At 38.9% G+C, this 15,613-nt stretch overlaps 1 protein-coding gene across 1 annotated transcript in view; it reads left to right on the top strand.

Moving 5' to 3' along the window:
- Positions 1 to 15,613, top strand: part of SEC63 (SEC63 homolog, protein translocation regulator) — an 85,831-nt gene that overhangs the window by 16,116 nt on the left and 54,102 nt on the right. Inside the window, exons 2-3 of the mRNA XM_043439023.1 lie at positions 7,670 to 7,769; positions 14,044 to 14,158. Of these exons, the coding sequence (XP_043294958.1) occupies positions 7,670 to 7,769; positions 14,044 to 14,158 (215 nt within the window). The remainder of the gene's footprint in view (positions 1 to 7,669; positions 7,770 to 14,043; positions 14,159 to 15,613) is intronic.

Genomic DNA, 15,613 nt, shown 5'->3' with positions numbered 1-15,613 from the left:
AGTTGTCCATTTTATTGGCATAGAGCTGCTGGTAGTAGTCTCTTATGATCCTTTGTATTTCAGTGTTGTCTGTTGTGATCTCTCCATTTTCATTTCTAATTTTGTTAATTTGGTTCTTCTCTCTTTGTTTCTTAATGAGTCTTGCTAATGGTTTGTCAATTTTGTTTATTTTTTCAAAAAACCAGCTTTTAGCTTTGTTGATTTTTGCTATGGTCTCTTTAGTTTCTTTTGCATTTATTTCTGCCCTAATTTTTAAGATTTCTTTCCTTCTACTAACCCTGGGGTTCTACATTTCTTCCTTCTCTAGTTGCTTTAGGTGTAGAGTTAGGTTATTTATTTGACTTTTTTCTTGTTTCTTGAGGTAAGCCTGTAATGCTGTGAACCTTCCCCTTAGCACTGCTTTTACAGTGTCCCATAGGTTTTGGGTTGTTGTGTTTTCATTTTCATTCATTTCTATGCATATTTTGATTTCTTTTTTCATTTCTTCTATGATTTGTTGGTTATTCAGAAGTGTGTTATTTAGCCTCCGTATGTTTGAATTTTTAGTAATTTTTTTCCCTGTAATTGAGATCTAATCTTATTGCACTGTGGTCAGAAAAGATGACTGGAATGATTTCAGTTTTTTTGAATTTACCAAGACTAGATTTATGGCCCAGGATGTGATCTATTCTGGAGAAGGTTCCATGTGCACTTGAGAAAAAGGTGAAGTTGATTGTTTTGGGGTGAAATGTCCTATAGATATCAATTAGGTCTAGCTGGTCCATTGTGTCATTTAAAGTTTGTGTTTCCTTGTTAATTTTCTGTTTAGTTGATCTATCCATAGTTGTGAGTGGGGTATTAAAGTCTCCCACTATTATTGTGTTACTATTAATTTCCTCTTTCATACTTGTTAGCGTTTGCCGTACATATTGCGGTGCTCCTATGTTGGGTGCATATATATTTATAATTGTTATATCTTCTTCTTGGATTGATCCTTTGATCATTATGTAGTGTCCTTCTTTGTCTCTTTTCACAGCCTTTATTTGAAAGTCTATTTTATCTGATATGAGTATTGCGACTCCTGCTTTCTTTTGGTCTCCATTTGCGTGAAATATTTTTTCCAGCCCTTCACTTTTAGTCTGTATGTGTCCCTTGTTTTGAGGTGGGTCTCTTGTAGACAGCATATATAGGGGTCTTGTTTTTGTATCCATTCAGCCAGTCTTTGTCTTTTGGTTGGGGCATTCAACCCATTTACATTTAAGGTAATTATTGATAGGTGTGGTCCCGTTGCCATTTACTTTGTTGTTTTGGGTTCACGTTTATACAACCTTTCTGTGTTTCCTGTCTAGAGAAGATCCTTTAGCATTTGTTGAAGAGCTGGTTTGGTGTTGCTGAATTCTCTCAGCTTTTGCTTGTCTGTAAAGCTTTTGAATTCTCCTTCATATCTGAATGAGATCCTTGCTGGGTACAGTAATCTAGGTTGTAGATTATTCTTTAATTACTTGAAGTATGTCCTGCCATTCCCTTCTGGCCTGAAGGGTTTCTATTGATAGATCAGCTGTTATCCTTGGGAATCCCTTTGTGTGTTATTTGTTGTTTCTCCCTTGCTGCTTTTAATATTTGTTCTTTGTGTTTGATCTTTGTTAATTTGATTAATATGTGTCTTGGGGTGTTTCACCTTGGATTTATCCTGTTTGGGACTCTCTGGGTTTCTTGGACTTGGGTGGCTATTTCCTTCCCCATTTTAGGGAAGTTTTCAGCTATTATCTCCTCGAGTATTTTCTCATGGCCTTTCTTTTTGTCTTCTTCTTCTGGGACTCCTATGATTTGAATGTTGGGGCGTTTCACATTGTCCCAGAGGTCCCTGAGGTTGTCCTCATTTCTTTTGATCTTTTTTTTTTCTTTTTTCCTCTCTGCTTCATTTATTTCCACCATTTTATCTTCTACCTCACTTATCCTATCTTCTGTCTCCGTTATTCTACTCTTGGTTCCCTCCAGAGTGTTTTTGATCTCATTTATTGCATTATTCATTTTTAATTGACTCTTTTTTATTTCTTCTAGGTCCTTATTAAACATTTCTTGCATCTTCTCAATCTTTGTCTCCAGGCTATTTATCTGTAACTCCATTTTGTTTTCAAGATTTTGGATCATTTTTATTATCATTATTCTAAATTCTTTTTCAGGTAGATTCCCTATCTCCTCCTCTTTTGCTTGACTTGGTGGGCATTTTTCATGTTCCTTTACCTGTTGGGTATTTCTCTGCCTTTTCATCTTGTTTAGATTGCGGTGTCTGGAGTGGGCTTTCTGTATTCTGGTGGTCTGTGGTTCCTTTTTATTGTGGAGGTTTCACCCAGTGGGTGGATGATTGACTTGTCAAGGTTTCCTGGTTAGGGAAGCTTGTGTCGGTGTTCTGGTGCGTGAAACTGGATTTCTTCTTGCTGGAGTGCAATGGAGTGTCCAGTAATGAGTTTTGAGATGGGTCTGTGTGTTAGGTGTGACTTTGGGCAGCCTGTATGTTGACGCTCAGGGCTATGTTCCTGCATTGCTGGAGAATTTGTGCGGTATGTCTTGCTCTGAAACTTACTGGCTCTTGGGTGGTGGTTGGTTTCAGTGTAGGTATGGAGGCTTTTGGATGGTCTCTTATTACTTAATGTTCTGTGTAGTCAGGAGTTTTCTGGTGTTCTCAGGTTTTGGGCTTAAGTCTCCTGCCTCTGGATTTCAGTTTTATTCTTCCAGTAGTCTCAAGACTTCTCCAACTGTACAGCACTGATAATAAAACGTCTAGGTTAATGGTGAAAAGATTCTCCACCGTGAGGGACATGCAGAGAGGTTCACAGAGTTACATGAAGAAGAGGAGAGGGAGGAAGGAGATAAAGATGAGCAGGAGGAGAAAAAGGGGGACTCACGAGGAGAGAGACAGATCTACGCAGTTGTCTGTTCCCAAAGTGTTCTCCGTAGCCCAGACACCCACAAAGATTCACAGAATTGGATTGGGAAGAGAAGGGGAAAGGAGGAAATAGAGGTGTTCTGAGGTAGAAAACGGAGAGTCAAAAGTGGGAGAGAGTAATCAACACACTCCTGAATAAAAATGGGTACTGAATATTGGATTCTTAAATGTCCAAAATTTATATCACATACTGAAAAACAAAGATTAAAAATCTAGAGTAGAGGTTAGACTCTTAAAAATACAATATTAAAAACAAAAAATTTTAGAAATATATATGAAGTTTGGTTTAAAAATAGGGCTTCTTTTTCTTTTTTTGCAAGGTTATAGTGAAATGAAAATGAAAATTAAGGAGTAGTAGAGGAGTAATAGAGGACTTTAAAAGAAAACAAGAGAAAAAAAAAACGAAAAAAAATTTTTTTTCCTAATTAAAAAAATCGTGAAAATATATGAAAATGAAAGTTAAGGAGTAATGGGGGAGTAATAGGGAATTTTAAAAGAAAATAAAAGAGAAAAAATAAAAAAAGAAAAGAAAAAATTTTTTAATTAAAAAAAAAAAAGGTAAAAATATATCTAGGAATTTCTCTGGAGCTGTTGCGGTCAGTGTGGGTTCGGTTCAGTTTCAGATAGCTCCTCCTTCCAGCTTACACTTCTGGATATCTATAGGCCCCTTCCGGTGTCGTCGGTGTTACCTACAGGGATTTTAATCTGTTGCACCCGTCCGTTCTGAAGCGGTTCCCTTTGTTTATTTGGCTTCTGTTTGCAGGTCTCTTCAGTGTCTAATTTCCGCCCTGACACGGGCGGGCGGAGGTGGTCTCTTGTTTAGGTTCGCTAGTTCAGTCCTGCTGCGGGGAGGGAGGGGCGCTGCAGACAGATATGGCTGTGTATGGGGAGCACTCACTGTGTTCCGGCCACACTGGGTTTGCCCCCGCTCACGGGTGTGTGCTCTCCCCGTCTACACTGCTCAGGCTCCCGCTCTATATGGAGCGTGCCCTGCGTTGCCTGCGGTTCCAGTTTTCGGGTATTCCACAAAAGCGCGGACTCGGTTGCGCCTGCGTTTTGTGCCTTCCCCGGCGGAGCAGCTCAGGCAGCCAGGAGCTTGACGGGCGCACTCTCCCCAGGTGCGGTGCGCCTTCTCCCCTCCGCGGTCCCAGCCTCAGTTTCCGCGCGTGCCAGTCGGGTGCGTGCGCCTTGTGTTTAGCCGCGACCCTCCCGGCGGATGTCGACCATCCAGAATCTCAGGAAGTCTTCGGTTAGAAACTGGAGGCCTGTTTGCAGTGTGGTAGGGGATGCCATCTCTGGGGCCGAGTTTGCCCCTTTCCCCTCCCCCCTGCCTCCTGCCTCCCGCGGGGATGGGCCGGTCCGCCACCGGCTAGCTCTTCTCGGGAGTTGCTCAGTCCCTTTGTTCTGCGAACGCAGTGTGTTCGGACCAGTTAATTTTCTCTCTCTCTTTTGCTATCCCACGGTTTAAGTTGCTATCTCACAAAAGCTCCCTCCTATTGCCCTCAGGGCACTCAGGCCCGGTCCTTACCCTAAGCAATGCCGCCCACTCCTCTCCGTTCTGCCCCCACTTGCTGGTGGCGGATGTGGGCGTCTGGGGTACTTTTCTGCTGGGAGTTGCTGTTAGGCACGAAATCTGTGGGTTTTATTTATTTTTCCTCCCAGTTAGGTTGCCCTCAGAGACTCGAAAACTTGCCCCAGAACCGCCAGTGCGAGGGTTTCCTGGTGTTTGGAAACTTCCTCTATTAAGACTCCCTTCCCGGGACGGCTCTCCGTCCCTAGCTCTTTTGTCTCTCTTTTTATCTTTAATATTTTGTCCTACCTCCTTTCGAAGACAATGGGCTGCTTTTCTGGGCGCCTGATGTCCTCAGCTAGCGATCAGAAGTTGTTTTGTGAAGTTTGCTCAGCGTTCAGTTGTTCTTTCGATGAATTTGTAGGGGAGAAAGTGGTCTCCCCGTCCTATTCCTCCGCCATCTTGGCTCCTCCCCCGACATGTTTCTTTCATGTCCTTCAGGCTGGAACAGTTCTTCAGTTTTTCCTTGACTTAAGATCTTAGGCCAATTATTTTGTAGAATGGACCCAAAGTTCTGTTGTCTGGTGTTTTCTCATGATTAGATTCAGGTTTTATATCTTAGAGAAGAATTTCGCAAAACTGATTCTGTGTTCTTCTTTTTGCATTCTATCAGATGGCATATAATTGCACTGTCATTGCTGGTGATGTTTACTGATCACCTGATTAAGATGGTGCCCATCAGATTTTTTGTATTAGTTTCCTATTGTTGCTGTAACAAACCACAACCTTGGTGGCTTAAAATGATACAAATTTATTCTTTTATAGTTCTGAAGGCCAGACTTCCCCGGAAGGTTTTACTTGGCTTGTCATGGTGTTGGCAGGGCAGGTTCTTTCTGGACGGTTTAGAATAGAATCTTATCTTTTCCAGATTTTGGAGACAGCCTGTATTCTTTGGCTTGTGGCCCCTTCCTCCATCTTCAAAGGATGTCAGTCCAACCTCCGCTCCCATTGTCACATCATCTTCTCTTTGACCCTCCTGCTTCTTTATTAGGACCCCTGTGATTATATTGGGGCCACCCAAATAATACAGAATAATCTTCCCATCTCAGATGTTTAATTTAGTCACATCTGTGAAGTCCTATTTGCCATGTGAGAGAATACGTTCACTGGTTCTGGGTACTAGGATGTGGTAGATGTCTTCAGAGGGAGCAGTTGTTCAGCATATCACTTCCCCATTGTAAAATCATTCTCTTCCTTTTGTAGTATTTTGTGGACAGATACTTGGATCTAGTGGAGAATGCTATTTGGAAATTAAGATCTGGGTGCTAGGTGTATTTGCTGCTACTGAGATGTCATTGTTCCTAGGCTCAGTCGAGTTAGGAAATGTGTATGTATGTATGTGTATAGGTCTACATCTGTATTTCTATATTAAAAGATATTAGTTGGTTCACACTGATACCTCCAGTTCCAGTCTTGACACCACAGAGGTCATTTCATGTTTTCTAATCATACATGTAACTCACTTCTCTGACAAGAAAAACTGACTCCAGTTGTCCTTACTGTATTAACTTACTTGATAAGTCTCCTTGCATGTTACCACTCTCCCTTGTGCTACTACTCCGCCCCCTTCCTGAATCCCTCTTCATCTTACCTGATTCTGGTAACTCTTGCCACATGGCGTTCTCATGGGGATTCTTTCCTCGAGCATGGTGGTAACAGGGTAGGTGGACTTAGATGACAGCTTTGGAGCATTCTGTTATCTGCAGAGTTCTTTTATTTACTTACCTGGTATCTCATTTAAGGACTTTGGTTTTGTAGGTGGTTTTTTATTTTTCTTGCTGTGCCACGTGACCTTTGGGGATCTTAGGTCCCTGACCAGAGTTCAAACCTGTGCACCCAACAGTGGAAGTGCAGTCTTAACTACTGGACCACTAGGGAAGTGTCGTAGGTTTTTTTAATTTTATGAAAAATGTTTTATTTGATATTAAACAGCTAATTATCTCAATTTTGTTGGGGGCAACATCCAAAGCATTACAGTGAGGAGCCTGTTGAACATATACCTTCCCTCCATCAGCCCTAATCAGGGTGTTGACTTGGCCATATCAATGTTGTAGAGCTTCTTCATAGATGTGGTACTTTGTCTTTGATATCCATAATGAACACGAGTGTGTTGCTGTCTTCTGTCGTCTTCATGACCAACTCCCTGCTCAGGGGGAACTTGATGATGACATAATGATTAAGCTTATTGCTCTTCCAAGGGTAATTGGGCTGCCTTTGGAGTGTTGTGGGCCACCCAGAAGGTGGGTAATGTGATCTCTTTCTGTGGCTGTGGATGCCTTTTAGCACTGCCTTCTTGGCCTTCCAAGCTTTCGTCTTTGGCTTTGGTGTGACATGGGCTTCTTTCTTTGCTTTTTGTATGCCATCTTCATGAAAAGGTAGATTTTTATTTTAAAACTTAATCTAAAATTTTTTTAAACTTGGGAGACTTATTTAAACTAAGTGATTGTGGTGAGCTTAGTAAAACAGTATATGGTATGTTGTCTTTGGTTTAATTCCTTTTAAAATTGAATTGCAGATTTTTCCTGGGGACTAAAATGATGCCTTTTGTTACAACTTTTAAATGTTTTGATTTCTTATGAGTTTGTGTGACTTTTCTCATTTAAATTAATTATTTTTATGTTTGAAGAGTATCATTTCTGCTTGGTTTCCTTAATAAAGTGCGTGTTTCAACTATTTTGCACTTTTTGTTACTTCTGAAGCAGAAGGAAAAGGAGGAGAGAATTTTCTTAGAAACTACTATGTAATTAAATATTTTGGGTTCAAGTCAGGTTTTAAGTTTTTCAATTAGAAGTTATTATGTCTCACATGAAAAATGATTGCCTGGTAGTTGAATAAAATTTTCCAGATAGATCACTTGTTCTAAGTGGTAGAAAATTGAGCCTATCTTGTGAATTTTTCTTAAAATGTTAAGTAGAGTACTTTGAGGAGGGCATGGCAACCCACTCAGTATTCTTCCTGGAATATCCCCATGGACAGAGGAGCTTGGCGGGCTGCAGTCCATGGGGTCGCAGAGAGTTGGACACGACTGAGCAACTCAGCATAGCACAGAGAATACTTTCATGTTCCAGTAAAGTATCAGCATGATAATGAAGGCTAGTATGGTTTAACTCTGATTTTGCCTTCACTGTGAAAATGGTTTAATTTATCCCCTTCTTTTTCTTTTTTTTTGACAGAGCAAAATCGATTAAAGAATATCAGAAAAGTATATGGAAGATGTATGTGGTACCGTTTGCGGTTATTAAAACCCCAGCCAAATATTATTCCTACAGTAAAGTAAGTAATTTGTTTCAATTAAAAGCAAAACAACACATGCTTTGTGTTTACTCTTTGCTAGGTATCATATGAAATAGGGGTATAATGATGAATGGGCTTCCCAGGTGGCACTGTGGTAAGGAATCCTGCCAAAGCAAGAGACACAGGGGATCCAGGTTCAGTCCCTGGTTGGGAATTGCCTGGAGGAGGAAATGGTACCTTACTCCAGTATTCTTGCCTGGGGAATCCCATGGGCAGAGAGGCCTAGTGGGCTACAGTCCGTAGGTCGCAGAGAGTTGGACACGACTGAGCACATAACGATGAATAAAATCTGTGTCTGTAGAGAAATTGTAACCTTAGTAGGAGCAAGATGTGATTAGTAAATTTGAGAACAGTCTGAACTGAGTGGTTTAGAAGTTCAAAAGAGAGAGAGGGTACTTCCGACTAGAGGGAGGAGGGGAGAAAGAGAAGTCAAATTTTGAAGGAAGATCTTATGTATCTTGTGTCAGGATTTGAATTTTGTCTCAAAGATTATGGAGGAATCTATTATCAAAAGCATGGAGGTGACATAGTCAAGTTTGCATTTCATAGTGATTGAAGTTTGTTGATGCATACTGTGTGCCAGGTGCTGTACTGGGATTTTATATGTTACTCATTAGTTTTATATTAACTTTTAGGTAGATATTTTTGCTTTTTCCCGAATGAGGAAACTGAAACTAAGAAGATGAGGAAGCTTGACTAAGTTCTTGCAGCAAGAAGTGGTAGAGTGAGGACCTGGTTACCCTTTATTTTTGCAACGCCATCTACATAAATCGGCCATTAGCATGTTTAATCTGAGTAGATGTCTTTGATTTTTCAGGGCTTTGTTGGTTAGCACCGAGGCTTTGGATCTTCACCCTAAGTCATCAGTTTAGAGGTAACATGAAACTGAGGGGAAGTGAAAGAGCTGCCATTAGTGAAGGACTGTACCCTGTGAATCACCTACATGTATCTATCTAGTAGTTAGGAGGGCAACACCTGGCAGAGGAAATGAGTGAAAGTAGAACCAGTTATTTTTAAATCTTGGTTTAAATGATGATAGTTTTCAACATATGTGTGTTACTTAAGGAGACTTAAATAGTTTTCTTTGCAAGATTTGACTTTGCCTGGTTTAGTTCCTTTGTATAGGGAGGGAAATCTTCGCTTTAATAGTATGAAACTAAAAGGCAGAATTAGTGTTTACCAGAGTAGTTTCGTGTTTGCTATGTATTCCTTGCTATTGCTTCTCTTTTTAAGTTAAACTTACGAGGCTTTCAGTTTCTTCTCTTTTGGCCTTTGGTCAACACATTGTGGGTATCTGAACCTCAAATTTCAAGGGGAAAAAAACCTAACTTTGTGATGTTCTCTTCAGTAATTAGAAAAGAGATTTACTTAAATTGAACTTCAGATTATTGGATGTTTAAGTAGGAATTAAATAATACTGGTAAAAATATAAATAAGATCAGGAACCATCCAAACTTTTTTGCTACTTAACCCTGAAGCATTCTTTCAAAATTAAGCAGTCATTATGTATATACTTTAATTTCTGAAAGTTGCTTCCGAAATGACTTTTAAGGTATGCTTAAAGAAAAAATACAGGACATTAATTACTGAAGGGAATCACATGTAGGGAAAATGCTTGTCTTTTCAGAGAAACCAAACATGCTTTTAAAAACCTGGGCCCGGAGCATGACGTAGTCTGTCCTGTTTCTTCCTTTGGTTTGGCTCTCAGGAAATCAGAGGGGGGTTTATTGGCTGCGGTAGCTTCCGTCAGTTCAGGAACTCTCGTCAGCCTCTGCTCGTTGCTTTATCCTTTGGCTCAGAGAGCCAGATGCTGCGCATAGAGCAGTCCAACGCGGGCTGTGGGGTGTTTCAGGTATTTTGCTCCCTTTCTCTTCTCACCTTGTTTGCTTTAAAAATTTTACTTTAGTGGTTTTCAGTTTCTCTTTTATCTTTGTTTTATGAGCTTTGTAGCCTTTTGGGAAAGTTGACAAAACAAAATGTGGAGTTACTAAGTTTGTGTGGAAATAAAATATAATTTAAAATGTTTCTTCGCATATTGAGGGTATTAGCAAACTTTGCCTTTGAGTCACAAGTTTCTATTTTAAACTGTTTTCATCATTCAGTCAATAAGTAGTTACTGTGTGCTGTGTATGTGTCAAATATTATAGGAGGTGCTGATATACTGTGAGTAACAAAATACTAGTGAGTAAGCAAATGATGATAATAGAGTTTAGTAAGGGTTGTAAAGGGAGCTTGGGGTGCCATGAAAGAACGGAGGGAGGGCTCTTAACTGGCTTGAGACAGTGAAGGCTTTCTTGAGTAAGTGAGGGGTCCTAGTTGAGAGCTGAGACATGGGCAAGAGTTAGTGGTAACAGCCAAGAGCTGCCATGAATTGTTTCTCATCTTCGAAGCGCCTTTTAGATGCTTTACATATCTTTGTTGTTGTTGTACAGTTGCTAAGTCAGGTCTGACTCTTTGCATCCTCACGGACTGCAGCACACCAGGCTTCCCTGTCCTTCACTGTCTCCTGGAGTTTGCTCAAACTCATGTCCATTGAGTCAGTGATGCCATCCAACCATCTCATTTTCTGTTGCCCCCTTCTCCTCCTGCAGTCAATCTTTCCCAGCAACAGGGTCTTTTCCAGTGAATCGGCTCTTTGCGTCAGGTAGCCAAAATAATGAAACTTCAGCTTCAGCAGTAGTCCTGCCAATTCAGGGTTGATTTCCTTTAGGATTGACTGGTTTGATCTCCTTGCTGTTCAAAGGACACTCAAGAGTCTTCTCCAGCACCACAATTTGAAAGCATCAGTTCTTCAGCACTCAGCCTTCTTTATCATCCAACTTTCATATCCATATATGACTACTGGAAAAATCATAACTTTGACTATACAGACCTTTGTTAGCAGAGTGGTGTCTCTGCTGTTTAATATGCTGTCTAGGTTTGTCATAGTTTTCCTTTCAAGGAGCAAGCGTCTTTTAATTTCATGGTTGCAGTTGCTGTCTGCAGTGATTTTGGAGCCCAAGAAAATAAAATATGCCACTGTTTCCACTTCACCCCCCTCTTTTTGCCATAAAGTGATGGAACCAGATGCCATGATGTTATTTTTTTTGAATGTTGAATTTTAAGCCAGCGTTTTCACCTCTCCTCTTTCACCTTCATCAAGAGGCTCTTTAATTCCTCTTCACTTTCTGCTGTTATAGTGGTATCATCTGCATATCTGAGGTTGTTGATGTTTCTCCTGGCTATCTTGATTGCAGCTTGTGCTTCATCCAGCCCGTCATTTCACATTGATGTACTCTGCATATAAGTTAAATAAGGAGGGTGACAATATATAGACTTGACATACTGCTTTTTGATATACTCCAATTTTGAACCAATCTGTTGTTCCATGTTTGGTTCTTTTGCTTCTTGGTCTGCATATAGGTTTCTCAGGAGGCTAGTAAGGTGGTCTAGTATTCCCATCTCTTTAAGAATTTTCCACAGTTTGTTGTGATCCAGACAGTCAAAGGCTTTTAGCTTAGTCAGTGAAGCATAAGTAGATGTTTTTCTGGAATTCCCGTGCTTTCTCTATGATTCAACAAGAGTTGGCAGTTTGATCACTGGTTCCTCTGCCTTTTCTAAATCCAGCTTTTACATCTGGAAGTTCTTGGTTCACATACTGTTGAAGCCTGGCTTGAAGGATTTTGAGCATTACCTTGTTAGCATGTGAAAGGAGCACAGTTGTGCAGCAGTTTGAGCATTCTTTGGGATTGAAGTGAAAACCGGTCTTTTCCAGTCCTGTGGCCTTTGTTGAGTTCTCCAAATTTGCTGACATATTGAGTGCAGCACTTTAACAGCATCATCTTTTAGTATGTTAAATAGCTCAGCTGGAATTCCATCACCTCCACTAGCTTTGTTTGTAGTAATGCTTCCTAAGGCCCACTTGACTTCACACTCCAGGATGTCTGGCTCTAGGTGAATGACCACACCAACATGGTTATCCAGGTCATTAAGACCTTTTTTGTATAGTTCTGTGTATTCTTGCCACCTCTTCTTAATCTCTTCTGCTTCTGTTAGGTCCTTGCTGTTTCTGTCTTTTATTGTGCCCATCTTTGCATGAACTGTTCCTTTGGTATCTCCAGTTTTCTTAAAGAGATTTTTAGTCTTTCCCATTCTATTGTTTTCCTCTATTTTTGCATTGTTCACTTAAGAAGGCTTTCTTATCTCTTCTTGCTGTTCTCTGGAACTCTGCATTCAATTGGGTGTATCTTTCCCTTTCTTCTTTACATACCTAATCTTGTTTAATTCTCAGACCCACTCTAGAAATTTGAAACTGAGCTAAGCAACTTGCCAAGATCTCTTAGGTAATAAGCGGTGAAACTGGGATTTGACTTAAGGCAGTTTTGTTCCAGAGTCTGTGGTCCTAGCTACCTATCACTGGATAGGCAGGTAAAACTGGAAGTATTCTAGGTATTCTTTGTCTTTGGACATGTGGAAAGCAGCTTCCAGTAGTATGCCCTTTAATAAGGTTTAGAACATTGATTTGGCCAGGTAGAACAAAATTTGCATCTGAGTGCTATCTGTGTTTGTTACTCTGAGGTTAGTCAAAACTGAGTATAAGATCCTGACCACATGCTCACGGAGTTTGCAATGAGCCAGAGGAAGAGGGTCATGGTTTATGTTTCTTTGTGACTGTAACCGTAGTCTTCCTGTTGATCATCTTGACAGCGGTTATGGATTGGGTAGATAATTCGAGTTGAGTCTTGAAGGATGAATACAGTTTGGATATACAGAAATGAAGAATGGGAATTCTAGGTAGAAAGACCCAGGGGAGCAAGAGCATGATGGTGGAAAAACTTAGGGAACTTTCGGAGGTGGCAATTTATTTTGTTTGAAAACCTAGGGTGATATAAGTATAGAGGTAGGTTGGAATTAGGTCCGAGAAACTCAATCCAAATAAACACGTTTTAAGCTATGTTTCTATCAAGAGAGCTTAAATGTGTGAAATGTTTTCTTTTTGTGTTTGAAAACGGATCACTTCGGTTTGTTTGATTAGGATTCCTATGATTCATTTATGTCTTAAGAGTTCCTATCTAATAGATGGTGATACAAAACGTATAAAAAATAAAAATTATTCCATTTCATCACTTAAAGATAACCACCGTTAAGATGATTTACCTTCTATATTTTTATTTACAAAAAATAGGATTACATTGTACATACAGCTTTGAAATCTGTTTTTCTAATTTAACACTACAAAGTAGAGAATCTTCCACAGCAAGTATTTTTAGTGTCTAGATAGCATTTCTCTATAGATGTACTGTTACTGATCTGTTCAGTACTCTATTGATGGACATTTATGTGTGTTTTCAGGTATTAATTATATCTGTTACCACCCTTATACTTTATAAACTTAGTTTTAGTTTGTTTGCTTCTTAATTTCTTTCAGTGGAGTAGATTGATAGTTTAAAAGGTATATAGTTCTTTAGGGCTTTTGATAACCTTATTGCCAGATGTTCCTTCAGAGTATACAATGTATGAGCGTTCCTTTTTTCCTTAGCTTCTCCAACACTGGTAATATTAATTTTTAAAGTATTTTTACTAAATAGAACATACTGAGGTAGAAAGAAATTATTCCCCCCCCCCCAAACTATATGTTCTTTTATGTCTTTTTTTTTAACCTGTAGTGCAGATCTTTCTATCATGCTCAGTTGCATCTGACTCTTTGTGACCCTTGACTGTAGCTCTTCTGTCCATGGGATTTTTCAGGCAGGAATACTGGAGTGGCTTGCCATATCCTCCTCCAGGGGATCTTCCCAACCCAGGGATGGAACCTGAGTCTCCAGGAGTCTCCTGAATTGCAGGCGAATTCTTTACCCATTGAGCCATTGGGGAAGCCCACATGTCTGTCTGTATTTATTAGCTAAAAAGGTTCCATTTTGTGGCTTTATCTTGGTTTATTTAATTAGTCTCCTATGAATGATTTATTTTAGTTCCCAATAAATGGACATTAAGTTTGTTTCCAAATTTTTACTGTTATAGTAAACAAGACTACTTAAGGCTACTTATCTTTGCACAATTGACCAATTATTTTTTGTAGCTTATCTTACTAAAAGTGTAGTTGCAAGGTCAAGAGCAATTATTTTTACATTAAATGGGTCAATAGCACTAATTTAAGTCAGTGAGACTACTTTAGATTGTTCTATGTCTTGATCTTGCCAAAATGTCTTCAGAATCTAAAGGAAAGCCAAAGAGTTGTATTTACTTATATTTTACTTATCTTTTTTCTCAACAGGAAAATTGTTCTTCTAGCAGGCTGGGCATTGTTCTTATTCCTTGCATACAAAGTTTCCAAAACAGACCGAGAATATCAAGAATACAATCCTTATGAAGTATTAAATTTAGATCCCGTAAGTAGTATTTTTATATAATGTACATTAGTTTAATGATCCCTTGAAAATACTGTAGGCCCACAGCCTAAAAGAAATTGAGTTGTGCCTAAAGAAATCAGACTCTGATCAGTTAAAAAAGATACCCAATCTATTATTATTCTAATGCATATATATATATATTTGTGTTTTTGAAGCTATAGATGTCGATTACCATCCTATTAAGAGTTGGTTTGTAATTGCTAAAATGTAAAAGTATTTGGAGATGAGAAGTTAGTATATTTTTAAAAGACATTTCTAAGATTGGTTTAATGCAAAGTTAGAACCAGGAGGTTTATTTATGTTAGTTGGATAGGACCCTGTTTTAGTTGACACTAAGGCAGTATGTTAAGTCTTTATGTCTTATAAAGAACTGGTAGCTTTGTCATAGAAATTCAGATTAACCTGGAATGTATCCGTTAGGTGACTTTCTCTTTTGTTTTTCTTTAACATTTTTTTAAAATTAATTTTTATTGGAGTACAGTTGCTTGACAGTGTTGTGTACTAGGTGACTTAATTGAACTTGATTGATGGTCTCAGTAGAAAATTAGTCTTTTAAATTTATCTGTGGCGAGAACTGAAATGAATGCTAGAGATCATCTAGCATTTTCTTCTGATGGAGAAAATGAGGCCTGGAAAATCTTGTCTTGTCTGGGGTCCCCTGACTTCCTGGTAAACGAGTTGAACCTAGTGCTCTTTCCATTTCTCCCCGTACTGCTATCTTTTATTTCTTGTCTCTGCTCAGTAGATGGCTTGATCCAGAGATTCATATAATGCAAAGTAAGGAGTGTATTTATCTTCTGGTTTTCCGCATTGTAGAAGAAAAGTTTGCCTACCATCTGATTTTTCTTACTGTGATGATCATGGTCATCAAGAGAGATTAAGTTTTAAAGGTTTGGGAATAATTTAATGCCATAACAAAATCAATGTGAAAAATTGATTAATAGAAATTGAATCTAATTAGGAAACAACTAAGGTAAACTTACTGTTACTTAATATTAAAATGTTGTCAAGCAGATGAAACCAGATGGTCTTCAGATTATTTCTTAGAAAAGAAGTTAACCTTTGATTTGAGCTTTTAATCCAGCCAGAATTAATTAACTTGATCATTCTTTGATATTTAAAATTCACTGTCATTTTATTTTATTCAAATTGCATTTATATGTTATCAATCTCAAATCATCTATGTGCATGGAATATAGTTAGATGCTCAGTAAAATAAAATATATTGGACAGCATAAATATTTTTACTTAAAAAATATGTGGGTGAATTTTATAGGACAAGATATATAGAATGAAAACTTCATTTTCTGAAAATATTGAGTAGTTCAATATTTTAAGTTCAGAATGGGATGGATTATGTTTTACAGTAGTCTGCTTATTTTTACTAAAAGAAAGCCTTTTCTTTTAGGGGGCAACTGTAGCAGAGATTAAGAA

The sequence above is a fragment of the Cervus canadensis genome, chromosome 20 (assembly GCF_019320065.1).
Source record: "Cervus canadensis isolate Bull #8, Minnesota chromosome 20, ASM1932006v1, whole genome shotgun sequence".
NCBI classification, from domain to species: Eukaryota; Metazoa; Chordata; class Mammalia; order Artiodactyla; family Cervidae; genus Cervus; species Cervus canadensis.
This window is presented reverse-complemented; position numbering and strand designations above follow the sequence as displayed.